Source organism: Mirounga leonina, unplaced genomic scaffold, assembly GCF_011800145.1.
Source record: "Mirounga leonina isolate KUSES-001 unplaced genomic scaffold, KU_Mleo_1.0 Mir_115, whole genome shotgun sequence".
Lineage (NCBI taxonomy): Eukaryota > Metazoa > Chordata > Mammalia > Carnivora > Phocidae > Mirounga > Mirounga leonina.
The window spans coordinates 89,325,289-89,345,282 of NW_023270268.1; the positions used below are offsets into that span (position 1 = coordinate 89,325,289).

At 38.5% G+C, this 19,994-nt stretch overlaps 1 protein-coding gene across 1 annotated transcript; it reads right to left on the minus strand.

The window, feature by feature from the left end:
* Positions 1-4,735: 4,735 nt before the first annotated feature.
* On the minus strand, positions 4,736-16,052 carry CSTA (cystatin A). Its single transcript, XM_035000042.1, has 3 exons — positions 15,912-16,052; positions 8,045-8,146; positions 4,736-4,985 (listed from the first exon to the last, which is right to left on the minus strand). Exons 1-3 carry the CDS (start codon positions 15,975-15,977, stop codon positions 4,857-4,859), a joined length of 297 nt encoding a protein of 98 aa, XP_034855933.1. The 5' UTR covers positions 15,978-16,052; the 3' UTR covers positions 4,736-4,856.
* Between the last annotated feature and the right edge of the window lie 3,942 nt (positions 16,053-19,994).

The window sequence follows — 19,994 nt, forward strand, 5'->3', positions numbered from 1 at the left end:
AGTGACAGGATATGTTTATCCATTTATTCAAGTCTTTTAGTTCCGACAGTGAAGTGCTGTAATTGTCTTTACATATGTTCTGTATGTCTCTTACTAGATTAATTCTTAAACATGTGGTATATTCAGTCTTCTATACCAAAATCAGGATAAAGTACAAATAAATCTAATCAATCTGATTATAGAGTTTTGTATATCCTGCTCTGAGTTTATAACTACAGATGTTTGTGTCCATGTTTGCATTTCTCGGAAAAGGATTATTAGGCCAGTGAGATAATTTCTGGTAGTCTCTGTTACCTAAGAGCCGTATGGCATTAATATTAGCCAGCCAGTGGAGATCTTTTAGTTCATTGATTGAAGTTAATATCTCTGTGCTAGGAGCTGACGGCAGATGGATAAGACAGTTCCTTTATTATGAAGCATCTAGCAGTGGTCATTACATACATATATATCACTACACTATTTCAAGCTCTCCCTTGCCTCCTACAGGGGTCAGAATAGCTGAGCAAATGAATTCTGAGCTTGTGTTAGTAGAGTGTAGGAATTAAGAGCATTGGTCCTGGAGGCAAATAGCCTGGGATTATATCTTCACTTTATTAACTAGCCATGAGGTCCTGGGCAGTAACTTAACCTCTCTACACTCAGTCTTCTGTAAAGAGGGGATAATAACAATATTTATTTCATGAGGTTGTTATGGGAATTAAATGAGTTACATGTGTAAAGTCTTTAGAACACTACCTGGTATAAAATAAGCACTTAATATATACTATTATTATTTGGGGACAGGGGGATTGACAAGTGGCACTAAAAGGATGATGAACAGAGTGCAGAACACAGAGGGAGACATTAGTTAGGGCATCTTTTTTTTTTTTTTTTTTAAGATTTTATTTATTCATTTGAGACACAGAGATACAGAGAGAGAGCACACGTAGGGGGAGAGGCAGAGGGAGAGGGAGAAGCAGGCTTCCCGCAGAGCAGGGAGCCCGATGTGGGGCTCAATCCCAGAACTCTGGGACCATGACCTGAGTCAAAGGCAGACGCTCATTTAGGGCATCTTTAAAACAAATTTCCTCTTTTGCTTTCTCTTCTTCTCTCCTTTCTCCTTCTCTTTCCTTCCACTTCTTCCTTACCTCTCCTTCCTAACAATTCAGTCCAAAATCTGTTAGGTAGGTCCAAAGAAGGAATACTATGAACAATTATATGCCAATAAAATAGATAATACAGATTGAATGAATATATCTTTAGGAAGACAATACTAAAACCAATTCAAGAAGAGTCAATCTAAATAGACCTATAACAAGTGAAGAGTTAAATTAGTAATCACCCATAAAGAAAAGCCCAGGCCCAGATAGCTCCACTGCTGAATTCTACCAAACATTTAAAGAAGAGTAAATACCAATTCTACACAAATTCTTCCAAAAAGTAGGAGAGGAAAACTTTCCAACTCATTCAGTGAGACCACTATTACATAGATACCAAAACCAAACAAAGACATCACAAGAAAGCTACAGATCAATATCACTCATGAATATGGATGCAAAAACCCTCAACAGAATGCTAGCAAACCAAATCTAGCACATAAAAAATAATTATATACCATGACCAAATGGGATGCATTGTAGGAATGTGAAGATGGTTTAACATTCAAAAATCAATTAATGTAAAGCACTATAGTGAAAAAACAAAAAGCAAAACCACATGAACATCTTAAAAGATGCAGAAAAAAAAAAGATGCAGAAAAAAAGGCATTTGACAAATCCAATAAATAGCCTTCCATAATTTTAAAAAACTAAAAGAAAATGTCATCAACTTGATAAACGGCATCTACAAAAACCCCACAGCTAACATCATACTAAATAGTAAATGACTGAAAGCTTTCCCCCTAAGATCAGGAACAAGACAATAATATACACTCTCACCACTTCTTTTTAACTTTGTACCAGAGGTTCTAGACAGTAATTAAGGATGAAATAAAAGATATTCAGACTAGACAGGAAGAAGTAAAACTGTCTCTCTGCAGATGCCATGACCTTGTTGTATAGGAAAATCCTGAGAAACAAATTACCAATAAACAAATTCAGCAAGATTGAAGAATACAAGACCAATATACAAAAATTGATTGCATTTCTATACACATGCAATTAACAAGCCAAAATGAAATTAAGAAAACAATTTTATTTACAATAGCACATGTGAGAATAAAATGCTTAGAAATAAGTTTAACAAATAAGTGCAAAACTTATACTCTGAAAACTATGGAACACTGTCGAAAGAAATTACAGAAAATGTAAATAGTTGAGGAAACATCCCATGTTCATGGATTGGAAGGTTTAATATTGTTAAAATGGCATTACTTCCCAAATTGACCTACAGATTCAACATAATCCCTATCAGAATCTTAACTGACTTCTTTGTAGACATTTATAAGCTGATTCTAAAATTCATATAGAATTTCAAAGGGCCAGAAGAACCAAAACATTCTTGAAAAAGAACAAAGTTGGAGGATTCATACTTGTTGATTTCAAAACTTACTACAAAGCAACAGTAATCAAGAAAAGTGTGGTACTGGGCACCTGGGTGGCTCAGTCGGTTAAGCGTCTGCCTTAGACTTAGGTCATGATCCTAGGGTCCTGGGATTGAGGCCCACATCAGGCTCCCAGCTCAGCGGGGAGTCTGCTTCTTCTTCTCCCTCTGCCCCTACCCCCTGCTCATGCTTGCTCTTTCTCTCTCTCTCAAATAAATAAATAAAATTTAAAAAAGAAGACATGTAGATTAATGGAACAGAAATGAGCATCCAGAAATGAATTTATGTGACTGTGATGTTTCAACAAGGATGCCAAGACCATTCAATGTGGAAATGAATAGACTTTTCAACAAATGGTGGTGGAACAATTAGATAGCCACTTACAAAATAATCAAGTTGGATCCTTACTGCATATTATTTATAAAAATTAACTCAAAATAGAAACTTAATTCAAAAGGGATCAAACACCTAAAGGTAAATATTAAAACTACACAACTCTTAGAAGAAAACATAGGAGTAAATCATTATGAGCTTGGATATGGTAAAGGATCCTTAGATCTGACACCAAAAGTACAACAACTTAAAAAAACAAACTGATAATTTGGATTTCATTAAAATTAAAAACTTTGACACTTCAAAGGACAGCATCAAAAAGTAAAAAGAAAGTAGGGGAGAAAATATTTACAAATCATATATCTGATAAGGGACTTGTATCCAGAATATGCAAAGAAATCTTACAACTCAATAATAAAGACAAATAGCCTGATTTAAAAATGGGCAAAGGATCCGAATAGACATTTCTCCAAGGAAGATATGCAAATGGGTATTAAGATCATGAAGGATGCTTGACATCATTTGTCATCAGGAAAATGCAAATCAAAGCCATAACACAATACCACTTCATGCCCACTACAATGGCTAGACTCAAAAAAGCAGAAAATAACAAGTGTTCAGGATGTGGAGAAATCCAAACCATCCTACCCTGTGGTGGGAATGTAAAATGGTGCAGCTACTCTGGAAAACAGTCTGTAAGTTCCTTGAACAATTAAACATATAGAGTCACCCTATGAAACAGCAATTTCACTCTTAGGTATCTACCCAAGAGAAATGAAAACATATATATGGGCAAAAAATAAATAAAATGTGTGCAAATGTTTATACATTGTCCATAATAGTCAAAAGGTGAAAGCAACCCAAATATCCATCAGCTGATAAGTGGATGAACAAAATGTAGTATATGCATAAAATTGAATATTATTTGACCATAAAATGGAATAAAAGATCAGCACATGCTACAACATAGATGAATCTCCAAAACATTATGCTAAGTGGAAGAAGCCAGTTGCAAAAACCATATGTGATTTCATACATATGGAATGTCTAGAATAGGCAAATCTTTAGAGACAGAAAGTAAATAAATTAGTGATTGCTTAGGGGTGAAGATGTGGAGGAGGATGGGGGATAATAGCTAAAAGGTATGGGGTTTCTTTTTGAGGTGATGAAAATGTTCTAAAATTGGCTGTGGCAGTTGCACACATTTTTAAATGTACTAAAAACTATTGAATTGTCTAATTGTATAATTGGGTGACTTATATGGTATATAAATTATATCTTAATAGAGTGTTAGAAAAGAGAAAAATGGCAATTAAATGGAACACTTGGTTTTGGACTGGAGCTTTTAGCAATAAAAGACATTTTGGGGAAGGTGAATGTTGTCTGGGGATTAAATGTTAGTAAATGTATCAGTGTTAACTTCCTGATTTTGATGGTTGTATTTCAGTTATTCAGGAGAAAATGCTTGTTTGTAGGAAGTGCACACTAAAATATTTGTTGGTGATGAGGCATCACTGTAGGTAACTTACTCTCAAATGTCTGGGAAAAAAGATTTTTTGCAACTTGTCTGTAAGTTTGAGATTATTTCAATATATAAATATACTTTGTAAAATACCTGATTTAATTTTAAAATGTCAGGCTAGGGATGGAATATTGGATTCTCTGCTACCACAGGGCACTGATAGCCCATGATCTAGCCTGCCTGTGGTAGGAATGGTGGTGGTGGTGGTGGTGGTCTTATCCTTTAGCTAGTTGTATTGGGCCTGACTAATTTCTATAAGATTTCCAATTGACATCAATTTGTATGGAATTCCTACTCTAAAGCAATAACATTGACTTTGAGAAAGAGAAGGTAAATACTATTTAATTCAATGAAAGAGAAATAGTTGAAGAAATAAATCTATTTGAAAAGGAATGTTTGCTTATTGATAGTTACATTTATTAGCAGGGAACATTAGTTAGTAGCCAGTGGAAAGTATCAGACCACTTTTGGAACATGCTGCTAAAAGCCTGTGATCTCATCGTCCTTGCTTTTGTCAGTCTGGTAACCAGTAAGTGTCAAAGTTGGATTTGGTCCAGGAAGGCCTTTGAATACTTTCATGTGAATATAACTATTATCACCTACTCGCACCTAAAAGATAAAAAAAGAAAAAAAAATGAAAAGGAAATTCATTCAGATGGATCTATGTCAAGTGAAAGATCTACAGACTTAAAGACTCACCGAAATAAGTTTTCAGGAACAGTATTTCTATATCAGCATTCTTAGACCCTTGATTTTCATAAGCCTACCACGTTATTTTATGAGAAAGGGCAGGCTAAAGGCATGGCAAGAGGCATAAGCCCTTCATTTATTTTATTTTATTTTATTTTATTTTATTTTATTTTATTTTATTTTATTTTAATTTCTCTACTGCTTGGGCACAAATGAAAGTACATTTCATTTTCAAAGATGCACAAAGCAAGAAAACAAGTGACAGTCTCTTTATTGATTCTGTTTTTTGACTTCCAAATTGGGATACTTTATTTGCCACATGGTTTGAGAAGGGAGGAGAAAATCAGAATTGTCTTAGAAAATTTGGGAGGTGTGGTTCCCATATCTATATTAGAACCTACACTATAAATGCCCACTGATAGGACTGAGCAGACACCAGGGGATGGACAGTCTAGGGTCCCTTTAACGTAAAGGGATCTTGCTGGGAAGTCATTGGTATGAAAATTGAAATGGTAGTTTGGGCATGAATCTGGGACCTAGAATATCATGGTGAGAATTTCTACTTTTGTTTTTGGTTAGGACAATAAAAGTTTTGTCTTAGAATAATATTTTTTATGTTCTGATGTCCCTTCTTAATTAACAAATACCATTTATCAAATGTTTACTATGATTCAGAGGCTATGATATAGAATATTTTATGTACTTCTTACTATAGGCCTGAATAAAGGTAGAACAATGACAGTTTTATACATGCAGAAGCAGATTAGGAGAGATTAAGTAATTTTCCATAAATTTCTTAGCTAATAAGTGACAGAGTCAAAACCTAAATCTAGACTCCAACATTGATGTTCTTTTCACTCTACATTATAACTATTATTTTTTTTCATGTAGGTTCCACACCCAGCATGGAACCCAGTGTGGGGCCTGAGCTCACAAGCCTAAGATCAAGACCTGAGCTGAGATCAAGAGTTGGATGCTCAACCAGCTGAGCCACCCAGATTCACCCACAGTGTAACCTTTTAAAAGCATTTATTCTGCGTTTGGAACAGGACATCAGCCTTTGCATACATTATTAGAAGCAGCACAGCCAGTAGTTAAGCATCAGACCTCCTGGGTTCAAACCCTGGCTCTGCTCCTATAACTGTATGACCTTTGTTAGTTACTCCATCTCCCTGGGCCTCCATTGTCTCATCAGTAACACGAGGGAAATGATCATACTTATCTCATAGATTTGTTGAGAGGATTAAAAGAGAGAACACACGCTCAGCTCTTAGAACAGAGCCTGGCACATTGTAAGTGCTCAGTAAATTTCTAGCTCATTTACTCACACAACACCTGGCAAAGTAGGTTTTTATCTGCATTGTGCAGATAAAGACACTGAGGCTCAGAGAAGATGAGGGGCTGTGATCACACAGGCACTGACTAATGGAACAAGTTGAACAAGGGTTCAAACCCAGAACTGTCTGACACCAAAGCCTGCACCCCATCTATTCCACCACCTGGCTTTTGATAGGTACTTGAAAAAGAACACAGAAGGTCCCATCAACAGAAAGACCTTAAATGTAGAGAGCAGTTCAGAGCAGAGATCAACAACTAGACAGCCAGGAAGTAATGAGGGAACTGGGGTCAGGAGTTGTAATCCAGTAGGAGAAATCTAACCAGGCAGGTGGTCTTAAGGGATGAAATTTTCAATTTTTCTGATGAGCTTTTTAAGAAATACATGAGCTGGTTAATATATGAAATTTATGAACTTGGACTAATTGTAAATTATTAAAACAATGATCCCAATTTTGATAGAATGTTTCTTCTCTTTGAACAAAATCATTTTTAACTGGAAAAAAGTTCTTTTTCAGCTGTGAAGAAAGTAGATTGAGAAGGGAGGAAATAATGTCATTGCTTTCTGAGGATGAGGTGACATCTCATTCATGTGGGCCACCCCAGGACCTGGCATATACTAGGAGCTCAAATTTGATAGGAGTGGGCTGATTGATTTACATGACCCAGTGTTGTAATTTTCCTATGCTGAGCTGGTTAGGACCTGTTATTTTATTTTTTTGCTGAAAACATTTTTTAAACATTTTATATCTTAAGTAGTTAATTGTTAAAGAGAAATAAGCCAGACTGTGCCTTGGTCAAATGGTTTTGTAAAGATCCAAGTACATACATTTGAATGTCTGTTGTTATTATTTATTAAATCAGAATTATCATCTCAATACAAAAGGATGAAGATGGTTCTCAAATATCTATGGTTGACTTGTTGAATTGGTTCCGTCTCAACTTTGCAAACATTTTCTTCAATTAGAACTGGATAGTGCATCATTTAATTCATTGATATAGCTATAAAATAATCTTAAAATTATTTTAAATGCTCCACTGTTTTAAACTACACCTACAGTGTCACAAATTGAATCTACTTACAAATTGCAAAAATTATTTAAACTTTATTAATCAAAATGCTGTGTGAAGGACAAAAGTAGCTTCAGTTATTTTCCCACCTTAAACTACTTTAAGTCATTTCTAAAATCCATTTAATTTAGACACATAGAATCACAAAGCTTTGAGTGGAATAAGCTTCAAGATAGCATCTGGTCCAGCTCCAAGCCTTCAGGCAATTGAGATATTCTCTCACTTCACACAAAAAGCGCCATGGCCACAAACTGAGCATGCTTGGAACCGTTATGAAATCTCTTTCTATACAATTTCTGAAAATTGTAATTTGTAAATTGTAATTGTAATTTGGAAGGAGTCAATATAGGAAACCTTTCTAAATTCACAGGAAACAGATGGTATAAATATATCATCATCTGCCAAATTTGAGAGTCTACCACTTGGGAGATTTCATGCTAGGGAAACACCTTCATTTAGGATAACCAGAAGGGACAAAATATATGGTAAGGGTGCAGGGAACATCACATAAAGTGGGAAATGCAGCATCTTTTAGTGCCAAGGTGAACCCAACAAGGATGTTGAACTCTAACCTTAATGTAGTAATTTATTCCAGCAACCACTTGAGTTTTATACTCTACAGCTTCAAATTCTTGGTAACTCTCATTTGTTTTTTCTTCAAGCTGAGGTTTAACCTTAAGAAGAGAGAAGAGGAAATACATTATTAAAGCTATAATGGACTCCATTTATGTGATTTACAAGTCTGGGAACCTTGTGCTTCTAAAGATGCTCAAACATGATAACGAGAGCTATTTTCAGTATTTCAAGGAAAAGAAAAGATCTACCTTTAATAAGATTACATGGGCTAACTAAAATGTTAAATTTTGTTGCTTTAGGCTGAATTTGCATCAATTCAGTGTGGTAATATGACAATATGGTAACGTTTTCACTAGTAAAACTCTGATATATAAGTCTTTGATTAATAAAAATAGAGCAATAATTACTATTTCACTTAAACTTTTTTTATTTTGAAGTAATTTCAGACTCAAAGTTGCAAAAATAGTATAGTATATCTCAAGATCCTTGATTTAATCACATCTGCAATTTCCTTTGCCATGTAAGATAGCACATTTATAGAATTCAGGGATGAGGATATTGGCCACCATTCTGTCTACTACAGAGAGATTATAAGCTTTGGTGCCAGCATGCCTGAACCCGACATGACAAGGGAATGGAGAGTCTCAAATTCAATATGTGAACTTTTACTGGATCTACCAGTTTTCAGTATCGGTCCTTCATTCCTGCCATCAGCTGAGCCTGATATTTCTAGTTTTCACTGTGATCTCTCTGACTCACTTTCTGTTAAGAGTAAATCTCCAGAATTCTGCTAGCTTGGAAGATAGTGAAAGGGAAGGATCTGGGGGTGGCCTAACTGCTCCTCAAACAGATCTGCTATCAGTTCTCCAGGCATTAGCCCCATGCCTCACTCTCATCTTCATACGTTTCTGGCGTTGCTAGTGCTTGAGCCATTTTGGAATTCTGCACCATGAATCCGCTTGCTGCTGGCTCATCACTCCCCTCTATGGTTGGGCTCCATCTAAGTGGCCCAGTCATTTTCCATCGTTTATCTGTTTTCCATCTTCCAAGGTTTGGTCAGTATTTCTGAGGTGGTGTTTGCCTATCTCCTGTTGTCCTTCTATGTGTGGTTTTGTGCCCTTTCCCCGCCTAATCTTTTCCTATCATTTAGAGGGAAAAGAAAATAGGTGTGTATGTTCGATACGCCTTGTTTATTGGGAAGTTGCCTCCCTTCCCTTCACTAAAGCATTTTACGTGTTTCAGGCAGGCATCCTGTGCATCTAGGTTCTCCCACAGCCATTCAGTCCTTCCCATCAGTAGGCAGACATATTGAATCCTTTTCTATTGGCCCCTCGGTTTGAGTACCAGAACTGGTTTTCAAAGATGTAAACATTTTGCAACTCTGAGTTCTCAGACCACTTTTGAGGGTACAACACCTCATGGACCACCACCTATTTCTCCTGTGACTTTCTGAATAGATGGGAAGAATGTGCTATTGCTTTCTTGAGATGGAAAATGAAGCTCCAAAGTGGAGAAAGGAAGAAGACAAATCATGAGGAAAAAAAAAAAAACAAAAACAGAAATGGGAAGAGGTGGGGTGCAGGAAAGAGGGAAAAAAGGTAGACAGGAGTGCAGAGAGAAGTCAAGTAAGGAGAGGAGTTACTGTCCTATTGCTTCCCCTGTCTAGCCTTTCTGAGCTAACGCTGGGTACCAGTCAAGTTAGGAGCTGAGTTGGAAAGGGTTAATCTCTAAACCCAAAATTATCTATTTAAACCTCATTTTACAAATGAGGGACCTGAGGCTGTGAGGAAAACATGACTGCTTAAGGCTGAAAAATTATTAATTACAGTTATTTAAGGTTTTCCATCCCTTGCCTGATAGTTTAAGTATCTGATTTATCTGTTGCAATGATCTGTATTCCTTCTGGTCTCCAGTCTTTTGGTCATGTTTTGTTGTTGTTGTTGTTTGTTTGTTTGTTTTACCACATATCAGAAAATTTTATTTTATTTATTTTAAAGATTTTATTTATTCATTTGAGAGAGCGAGAATGAGAGAGAGAGAGCACATGAGAGGGGGGAGGGTCAGAGGGAGAAGCAGACTCCCCGCCGAGCAGGGAGCCCGATGTGGGACTGGAGCCCGATGTGGGACTCGATCCCGGGACTCCAGGATCATGACCTGAGCCGAAGGCAGTCGCTTAACCAACTGAGCCACCCAGGTGCCCCAGAAAATTTTATTTCTATTTGTCCTAAAAAATAGATCAAAATCTGTAACCTTTCTACTGCATCTGTGAAGTCTACAAGTCCAGAATTTTCCACAAGAGAGCAGATTTCCAATGTCCTGGTTTGTTTTGGTAAGTGCACCGGCACCCTCTGACTGTGTGCCGCGATTTCAGGCTCACTGTACTTATAACCTGTAGCCTTGCTCTCTCTTGCCAGTAGAACAGACTGGTATTCTTCTAATGTTGGATGTTATGAACCTGGGGTGATGAGGTCTAAGAGGAGAAGCAGGTAAGGGGGCAGAATAGGAAGGAACTGGTCAGTGAAACCTTAATTTTCAGAAGGCAGCTTGGTGCTGAAAGACCCCCCAGGGATGGGTGCTGGGAGGGTGGAGGCCAGCTAGGAGTGATGGTCTGGGACCTGGTGGTCCATAGACAGACCTTGAGCTGAACACAGTTGGTGTTCACCTTCCCCAGCCTGCCATGCATGGTGGTGGCTGAGATGCTGGAAGAAACAGTAAGGGTTTGTTACTCGGGCCCCAGTCAGGGGAAGGATGCTTTCAGGGAGGAGCAGCTGGTAAAATACAATTACCCTAGAGCTGTTCAAGATATTTTTACGGTTGCAGAGCATGAATCTAGGTGAGTTGTTATTAGTTCTCTGGGATCTGAGGATTTGAGCCACGCTGCACCCAACACCAAGGCATTTTCCCTATCTATAATCATTCTGCAGAAACATTGGACTATGTATAATTTAAAGAGGAATGGATAGAAAGGTGATAGTGGCAACATAGGTAGGCCATATTTTGGGATGTTTTACAGAGTAAGGAAGGAGAGTTTGGGTATGGCATGAAAGTATAGTGGGACTGATGAGAAGTGACTTATAGACATTTGTCATCTGACTACGTATTTGAGGGAAGGGGCAAGTGTGGGGCAAGGCACCTGGTATGCAAGAAATGATAGCACTCCACATAAGAGAGGAAGGGCAGAGTCTTAGACTGGAGGGAAGAATGAGATCCGGCAAGGGATAAGGAAATTGGGAGTGTTCTTGTACCAGATGACTGTAATCTTTTAAGAGAAGGAACTGAGACACTGGCTGGAGGGGCCAAGGGGATGGGAGGGATTGAGAAACCAAGGAGAGAGAAGACCCAGGTCCACCTCTCCGGGGTTTCTAGGAAAGGGCCAACAGAATGTCACTGAAAGAATGTTTTGGCAGCCCTAGTGTCCTGTTGTAGTTGTTTGCTGGCATGCATTCATAGATTTGTACTGAGTTTCTGTGGTTCTGCAACTTCCTTGAGCAAAGTTCTCCGAACCTGGAGCAGAAGCTGAAGAGGAAGTGGTGGCAATGGGAGTGATCTCTAATTGAGGACTGGAATGCCAGAATTTCATGAGATACACAGAAATCAGGGGTGGAAGTGTGCATAAAGCCACCCATCATGGGTCCAGTCTGGATGAGCACTCAAGTGGGCCTAGGCATGTTCTGATGATGAAGATGGGAGGGTGAGGGCCTGAAAGATTGTGGTGTGGCTGAATGGCAGGTTCTCTGGGTGTGGGGCAGTGGGAGACGTGATTGATGAGGAGGCTTTGGTCAGAGAGAACACAAATGTGTGGGTGAGTGACAGCTATGACATGCTAAGCTCCGGGATGTGGTGTCCATGATGATATGCAGAGGGGGTGTTTGTATGGTGTTATGGTCTGTGTGGATTCCAGGAATGGCATTTAGCAATTAGGTTTGACTTAGGGGTGTGTGTGTGTGTGTGTGTGTGCGCGCGTGCACATGCACACATGTACATGTGTGTGTGTTGTGTGTATCTACCTGTGCATGCATAATAATAGCCCTCATTTCTGAAAATAATTATTGAAATAACAGCTCTTTCCTGCACATAAACATACTCTGGAATTACCATCCCAATGCTCAGGCCAAGTATAGCTCTTTATTTCCTTGAGTGTATCTCTTATCTTGTATCTATTTTGTAAATTTCTCTAAAGGCAAGAACCATCTTTGTGTCCCTTCTGTCCCTATAGCAATTCACACAGTACTGTGTACATAATGTTTTCTGAATGAAGAAACCAGGGTTGTTTTTCTTCATGACACCTTGTCTTCCCAGAAAGAAAAGAGGATAGAAGAGGATAGCAGAGACCCTCAAGTAATACAGAGACTCCTGGGAAATGGGATTTCTTTCACATGTACTCAGGACCCAAGTACCATTTACATCCTTTAGTGATACGTGATACACACCTACCATTCAGTCTCCGTTATCTTCAGAATGGGGACACTCTTTTCTCCTGCCTTCAGAAATGTTCAAGTCTCCTCAAACCCAAGCTCTTTGTTTGATTTTCTTCTCTTTCTGACCTCATCCAACATCCCTCTTTTATTTTTTTATGTTTGTTTACTTATTTATTTATTCATTTATTTATCAGAGAGAGAGAGAGAGCACAAGCAGGGGAGTGGTAGGCAGAGGCAGAGGGAGAAGCAGGCTTCCCGCTGAGCAGGGAGCCCGATGCAGGACTCGATCCCAGAACTCTGGGATCCTGACCCGAGCCGAAGGCAGACACTTAACCTACTGAGCCACCCAGGCTTCTCCCTCTTTCATTTCAAATTCCTTGAAACTGCAGTTCTCATTTTTCCTTTGATGCTTTCCCCTCTCTATGAGATGGCCTTCCCTTCCTTCCCTTCTTTTCCAAATGGAGTTCTTCCTTCAGCTGGCATTCCACTAAGAAGCTCTCTATTAAGGACAGGGAAAGCTGATAAACCTCAGCTCCTCTAAGAATACCTACATTTTAGCAGGTGATTTAAAAAAAAATTAGAATACATTAAAGAATCAAAGGGATAAAATTACAAGGTAAATGACAGGTAGTGGTGGTCTTCCTTGGGACCACCTCAGATAATACTAAGTGTATGACTACCAACACTTACCCATTTACCTGACTCTGACTGGGCACCTAACTAATTCTATAATCTTGGAGAAGGTGTTGATTATATTTCTTCACCTACAGGTGGTTTTGGTAATACCTGCCTCTTGGGGTTGTTTGTAGGGAGATAAATTTTATCATGGATGGGAAAGTGCTTCCTAAACTGACCATTCTTCTGCCTTCTAATACTTAATTGGGAATTGTCCCCTAAGGTTCTCCTGGGAGAGGGGAGCCAGATGATAACTGGGAGCTTAATACCCGTGAAGCTGAACTACTACACAGTAATTATTCACTTGAAAGTTAGGAGCTTTGATGGGCAAACTCTAATGTCTTTCCTGGTCCCCAACCTATGATTTAAAAAATGTTCCTAATTGGAGATTGTTTTATTATGTTCCAGTTATCTTGACTTCTCTAAATGGACTCTAAACCCCTTGAGGGCAGGGGCCATGTCTTAAAGTCCTTATGTATCTTCTATAACATTTAACACAATGCTGGACACCTAAGAGATAGTCAAGAAATGGTTCATTGATATTCATTTCTCAAATTGATTGAAATCTGAGGCTGGCTGCTCTCACAGAGAAGGCAATTTGCCATACCATGTATTTCCCTCAACCCACATGCTTCTCCATGTTCCTGCCACTGCATAGAGGAAAAGGCAGGTGGTCAAAAATCTGAAGATAGGCTAGCTTCTTAACTAGGCAGATATTAACCTCTTTGAATCTCAGTTTGAAATCTCATCTGAGATATGGACATGATGATTTCCTTCCCTGCACCAGGGGTTAGGAAGACCAACTGCAATGCAACTTTCTGGAGTGATGTACTATTGTTAATACCTATCTCTCATTCTACCTCCTCGACAGGGTTGGAGCCTGAGGTGAGCAGCAAGAAACACACTTTCAAATTAATTTCATAATTTAAGATGTGGTTCACAGATGGTTGTTTTTAACAATGCAAGGCCTTCTTATAGCTTCTTACTAAAAAAATTATTCTTGCTAACCAAGATAGGCTTTTTAAAATTTTCTGCACACTCTCTCTCTATGGAGTCTCTGTTATTCCCCATCTCCCTTATAGCTCCGGTTCCTGGAGAGTCTCAGGGGGATCTTCTAGGGTCATGGGTAATTTCGGGCAGAAATTTGAAGCGAATAACTGTGATGCCCCACCTATGCGTATTTCTTTCTTGTTTTCAAGTCACTGTTATGCACATCACCTTGTGTAGTCCTTACAGCTCTGATATCAGCAGAGCAAGAGGTGTGATCTTCATCTCACAAACAGAATTGAGAATTTTTTTGCAGTGCTCTGCTTTCATTTTTTATTTATTTTTTAAAAAGATTTATCTATTTATTTTAGAGAGAGACAGCAGGGAGAGGGGCAGAGGGAGAGGGAGAGAGTCTTAAGCAGACTCTGTGCTGAGCGCGGAGCCTGACGCAGGGCTCAATCTCAGAACCCTGATATCATGACCTGAGCTGAAACCAAGAGTCAGAGGCTCAACCGACTGTACCACCCAGGTGCCCCCAGTGCTCTGCTTTTAGAAAGCCCATCTCCCATAGACCTCTTGGATTTATGTATCTCCAGATTTGCAGGCCAGTGATGTCATGGACAGCAGCATGGGCATCACCTGGGAGCTGGCTAGAAATGCAGGTTCTCAGGCCCACCCCAGCCATATCTACTGAGTCAGAATCTGCATTTTAACAAGACCCCCTAGGTAATGTATGCGTACATTGAAGTTTGCAAATACTGACCTGTACATTGAAATTTGAGAATACTGACCTCAAATAAAGGTATTAATGACTTAACATTACCCTTTGCAAGAAAGAAAAGCTCCAAAGTATCTATTTTTTAAGAGAACTCTTGAAAAGGAAACATTTATCCCCAAAGAATGAGTGATAGAATTCCAGACATTGCATCTCTAGAGAGCATTCCAGAGCCCTAACATAGAAATCCTATCTCTTTCACTTACACGAGAGGCCAGTCTTGTTTGCCAGTGTCATAGAATGAAGTTTCAGAGAGAAAAAAATGAAGAATGATACAAGAAAATAGGGCAACAATTTACAAACCTAAAATGGTAATTTATACATATTTTCTTTCATAAAATATGCAGTATAATAAAATTTTATCATACAGGTGATAGTTAATCAAACAACACTTAGAAAAATGTATCAACTTGCTAAAAACATTGAGTTCTGTTTTCACCATAACCAATTTCAGAATCACCACAGACAATGTCACTCCCCTTCCCTACTAGTTTAATCATCTTCTATATACGAAGAGACTAAAATTTTTTCTATTTAGTCAAATTCGCAGGAAGTTTGTAAGTGGATTGTCTTTGCAATATTGTTCTTCATTTAACCCATTTAAAAAAATTTCCACACAGAGCGCATGAAGGTAAGTTTGTCAAATTGTTAACAACCTCAGACTTTAATTACATGTTGGCTCCATTTGGTAAGATTAGAAGCTTCATCAGAACTGAATTAGTAATCCTAGAATCATACACTGTAAGCCTATAAAGATGACCCAATATAAATTCTTTTATAAATGGGGAAACTGAGGCTCAGAGAAGGGGTGTTACTTGTTCAAGACCACTCTCATAGTTGGGATTATTAGAGGTTTCAACTGAAAAGGTTTTTAGTTGTAAGGAAGCCTGAACAAAACCACACATTTCCAATGTTCTTCTGGTTTTCATGTTCACCCACACGCTTAACACAGCCCATCTAGGAACCAAGATTTTGGATCAATCCTTTTCATGAGATACACCAACTCACCTTGTTAGCAATCTCCTGGATTTCTGGAGTGGCAGGTTTGGCTTCAGTTAAGCCTCCAGGTATCATTTTGGCTAATTGCTTCTTTGCTAGGCAGGACGCTGGAACTGAAGTGATCAAGGAAGCGTGGAGACTCTGGTTTTTAAAGAGGGTGTTGCTCAATAAGCTCCGCCTCCAGAAGGTTTTCTTTTTCACAAAGAGCAAAAAGGCACAGGGAAAATGAATATGTCTTGAAGCTTGCAAGCCATGCTGCTTCCTCAACAGAGTGTGCCAGTAGGAATTTGGGAGAATGAGTGCTGAGGATGAACAAATGGGTGTGCCCAGTGAGTCAACTACGTCATCACAGGGACTCAGACTTCCCTGCATTCTCTTGGACAATGAGTCCATCCTGGTGCATCTGAGGAATGAAATCTGGAGCCACGACCAGAGTTTCCCACTGTTTTAAACCTCTAATACTAAATTTTATATTTTAAAGGTATATTTATTAATAATGTCAAGGCTGATTGTTTAGAATTTACTTGACTTTATAAAGAAAGTAAAAGTGTCTGTCTGGAGAACCTTGGCTGGATATTTGTATTTTACTGTTTGTTTGTTTGTTTTTACATTTCTAGAACTGTAGAAAAACACAAAGAGTAAAACAACAAGCACCTATATTCCTATCACCCAGATTTAAAACTTTTAACATTTTATCTTACCTACTTTCCCTTTTTTCTTTCCTTTCCTTTCCTTTTCTTCTTTTTCTTCTTTCTTTCTTTCTTTCTTTCTTTTTTTTTTTGGTAGTTGTTTTTAAGAAAATCAGTATTACCAGTCTCCCATTCCCACCCCGCGCCCCCCAACTTTGCCCTCCACAGAGGTAAACTACACTGTGAGTTTGATATCCTTCTAGCCCATTTTATACATTTACTTAGTGTGTTTTTAAAAATTTATTTAAGTTGTATGCTAAACATATACTCTATATATGCTTTTTTCCTGCTCAACATGTTTTTGAGTTGTTCCATGTTGACACACAGATAGATCAATCTAGTTTATTTCCTTTAACTGTTATTTGATGATAGATTGATCTATTATCTATCTATCTATCTATCTATCTATCTATCTATCTATCTATCTATCATCATCTATCTATCTATCATCTAATCTCTCTAACTACTATATGCTATTCCACATTTTACATACTTATTCCCCTACTGATGAAGACTTTGGTTGTTTCTCGTTTATTACCCTTATAAACAATATTGCATTTTTTTTCCCTTTTGTCCATGTGTGACAGCTTCTGGAGGGAAATTATCTAGAAGCAAAATTACTGCTTTATGTGAATATTTATCTGCATTATTTTATTCAATTGTTGGAATATATAACATGTACACATGATAAGAATATTCAAAAGGAACAAAAGAGTTTACAGTATAAGGAATTCTTCACCCACTCTATTCCTCAGCCACCCTTCTATTCTCTAAAGACTATTGTCACCAGCTTCTGTATCCTTCAGAGATATTCTTTACATGTACAGATATATAAATAATTAACTACACACATACATATACATATGTATATACTTTTCTTCTATAAATGGTACAAATGGTACCCTACTTATCCTTATTATATGCTTTGCTTTATCCCTAACAATATATTTTGGAGACTGTTCTATATTATTATATTACACATTAATACTTTCATATTATAATTAATTAATATGTAATATATAAATTATATATTAGACAGGAGCTTCATTCTTTATAAAGTTTGACAGGTGCTTGACAAATTTTTGGAGCTAGGTGGTTGTCTTACTGGATAAGCTAAGGGGTGCTATGCAGATGGATGCACATGGAATGCCCTGATCCATGTATTGAGAAAAATAGCAAAGGTGAATGACATGGTATTCAATCAAGAGGCCACAAGTCATCTTACGACTTAACTCTGGCCATAGATAGTCCTTGACATCTTCCTGTGACCTTTCTAAGTCAGGTCCTCTCATATCCAGGCCTTCAACCTTTTTTCAAGGGCACAGTCAGTTTCTGCCTCTCTGTTCACCAACTAGTTCAGGTGGTATTTACCTAATCTCCCCAGTGGTCAGGCGTGGGGTAAGCAGCATATCTTCTGTTCTCTTTCTAGAGTCTATGCCTGGTACTCTTGGGTATTCAAAACCTTTGAGAACCTGTTGGTTCTCAAAAATTTCTTTTAGAAGCAAAAACTGACCCAAAGCAAATATTGCTTTTGTCTTTGCATTTCTATTATACCATCCTAGCTCTTCTCAAGGTAGTATGGATGCCTCTGATAGGGAAGAGTCACATAGAAGGAAGTGCAGAAAAGAAAAGCACAAAAATTAATATCTCTGTTAATAAAAATTAAAGTGACAAAAAGAGACTAGAGGTTGCCGCTGGCTGGGAGTGGGAGAGAGGATCTACTGCAAACGGGCACAGGAAATGTTTTCAGGAGATGGAACTGAACTGTTCTATAGTGGTGTGATTGTGGTGGTGGATATCAATGGTACACAATTACCAAAATTCATCAGATTGTACACTTAACATGGGTGGACTTTATTGTATGTAAGTTATACCCCCTCAAAAAAAAAACTGAGGTAAAAAAGCACTACCTTTTAAACACCTTGCTGATGTGTCTCTTGGTCTTGCTTTTATACTGCTTCCTCTAATATTTTCTTAATTTGAATTTGAATTGATTCCATCTTAGTAAGTCAACAATAATTTAAACTTCTGTCTTGTTACTTCACTAAGAAGCACAAGAGCCTCTCCCACAGTAGTCAGATGTTAGCTACCATGAAATACAATTATTTTTCAAATATGGTCTAGGACAGAGCTTTTTTTGTATTACATAATTTATAATTTCTTTCTGGGAAGAAATTAGCTTTCTTGATAACATACTTAAGCAACTTTCTGATGAACTTTGATAGGATTAAGACTTGTTTGGCAAACTCAATTATTTTCTCATAAAATAACTAGTTACTTTTTATAAATGATACGAATAAGTTTCTTATACCTTTCAGAGGACTACAAAACTCAGGCTTCCCTTGTGATCATTAGGGATGGACAAGGGCCTTGTGGAAAACTGCAGAACCAGCCTTCAAGGAGGGGTTGGCCAACACTGCGATTGAGGAAAGTCATGTCAGTCTTGCCATTAAAATCAGGGTAGACCTGGAGGAGGGGCCGTGACAGTGGGAGGTGGGAGGAAGATCCGGGAGGAAGGTGAGGAAGTTTCAGTGGAGGGGAGGAGAGTTGGGGGCCAGCAGCCCCTGTCCAGTGGATTTTTTTATGTTGGAGATGCACATGGGCTGTTGAGGCAGTTGGTGGGTGGCTGCCTGTGACCATGCAGACCCCCAAAGAGTCCAGTGCCATCAACACTCATGTAACTAGAATCTCTGCTCTCGCTGCTCTACACCAACTTCATACGCAGGGCAAATGTCTTCTTTCTCAAACTCAATTTTTGTCAGTCTTTCCTGCACCCAAGTTAGTGCAGTGGTTTTCAAATTGCCCTCAAGGGACTCTAAAGGTTTCTCAGAGGTCCCCTCGGGCCTGGAGGCGAGGGTGAGAGGAAATGGGGGAAGGGGAAAGAACAGTTAGCTACCCATAAATGCTTTGCCTCCGCTTTTTGCTTCAACTAGAGTGGTGTGGCTAAGCACAGAGAAGAGGGAGTTCTCTGAAAGAATTCCTTTCAGAAGGAGTGCTCTATTCTTATGAAAGAATTTCCTTGTCCAGGCCTTCTGGGGAGAAAGCTGTGACTCTCTGATCTGGGTGTTGACTGGCATCTTGGCTTGAGAAAAGCAGTTTTTATTCTGCATTCAGAGAGAAGGGGAGACAGTTCAGCTAGCCAGGTGTCAAGAGAGCCAGCCTGTACTTTATGATGAAACCGCTTTCTGTGACTTTGAACTTCAAACTTGCAAAAAGTTGACCCAACTTACAAAATGCTTGGTAGGAGTGGATATTTTTTTTTTTTTTTTTTGAGAGGGAGCTCGTTGTCAGAGTTTCATGCCTGAACTGCTGTGTAGCAAAACAGAGTGGACAGAAGGGAATAAAAAGAGTGAGCCCTTAGGGCTCAGCCAAACTCCTGGGGCAGGCATAGAGTTTCCTCCTC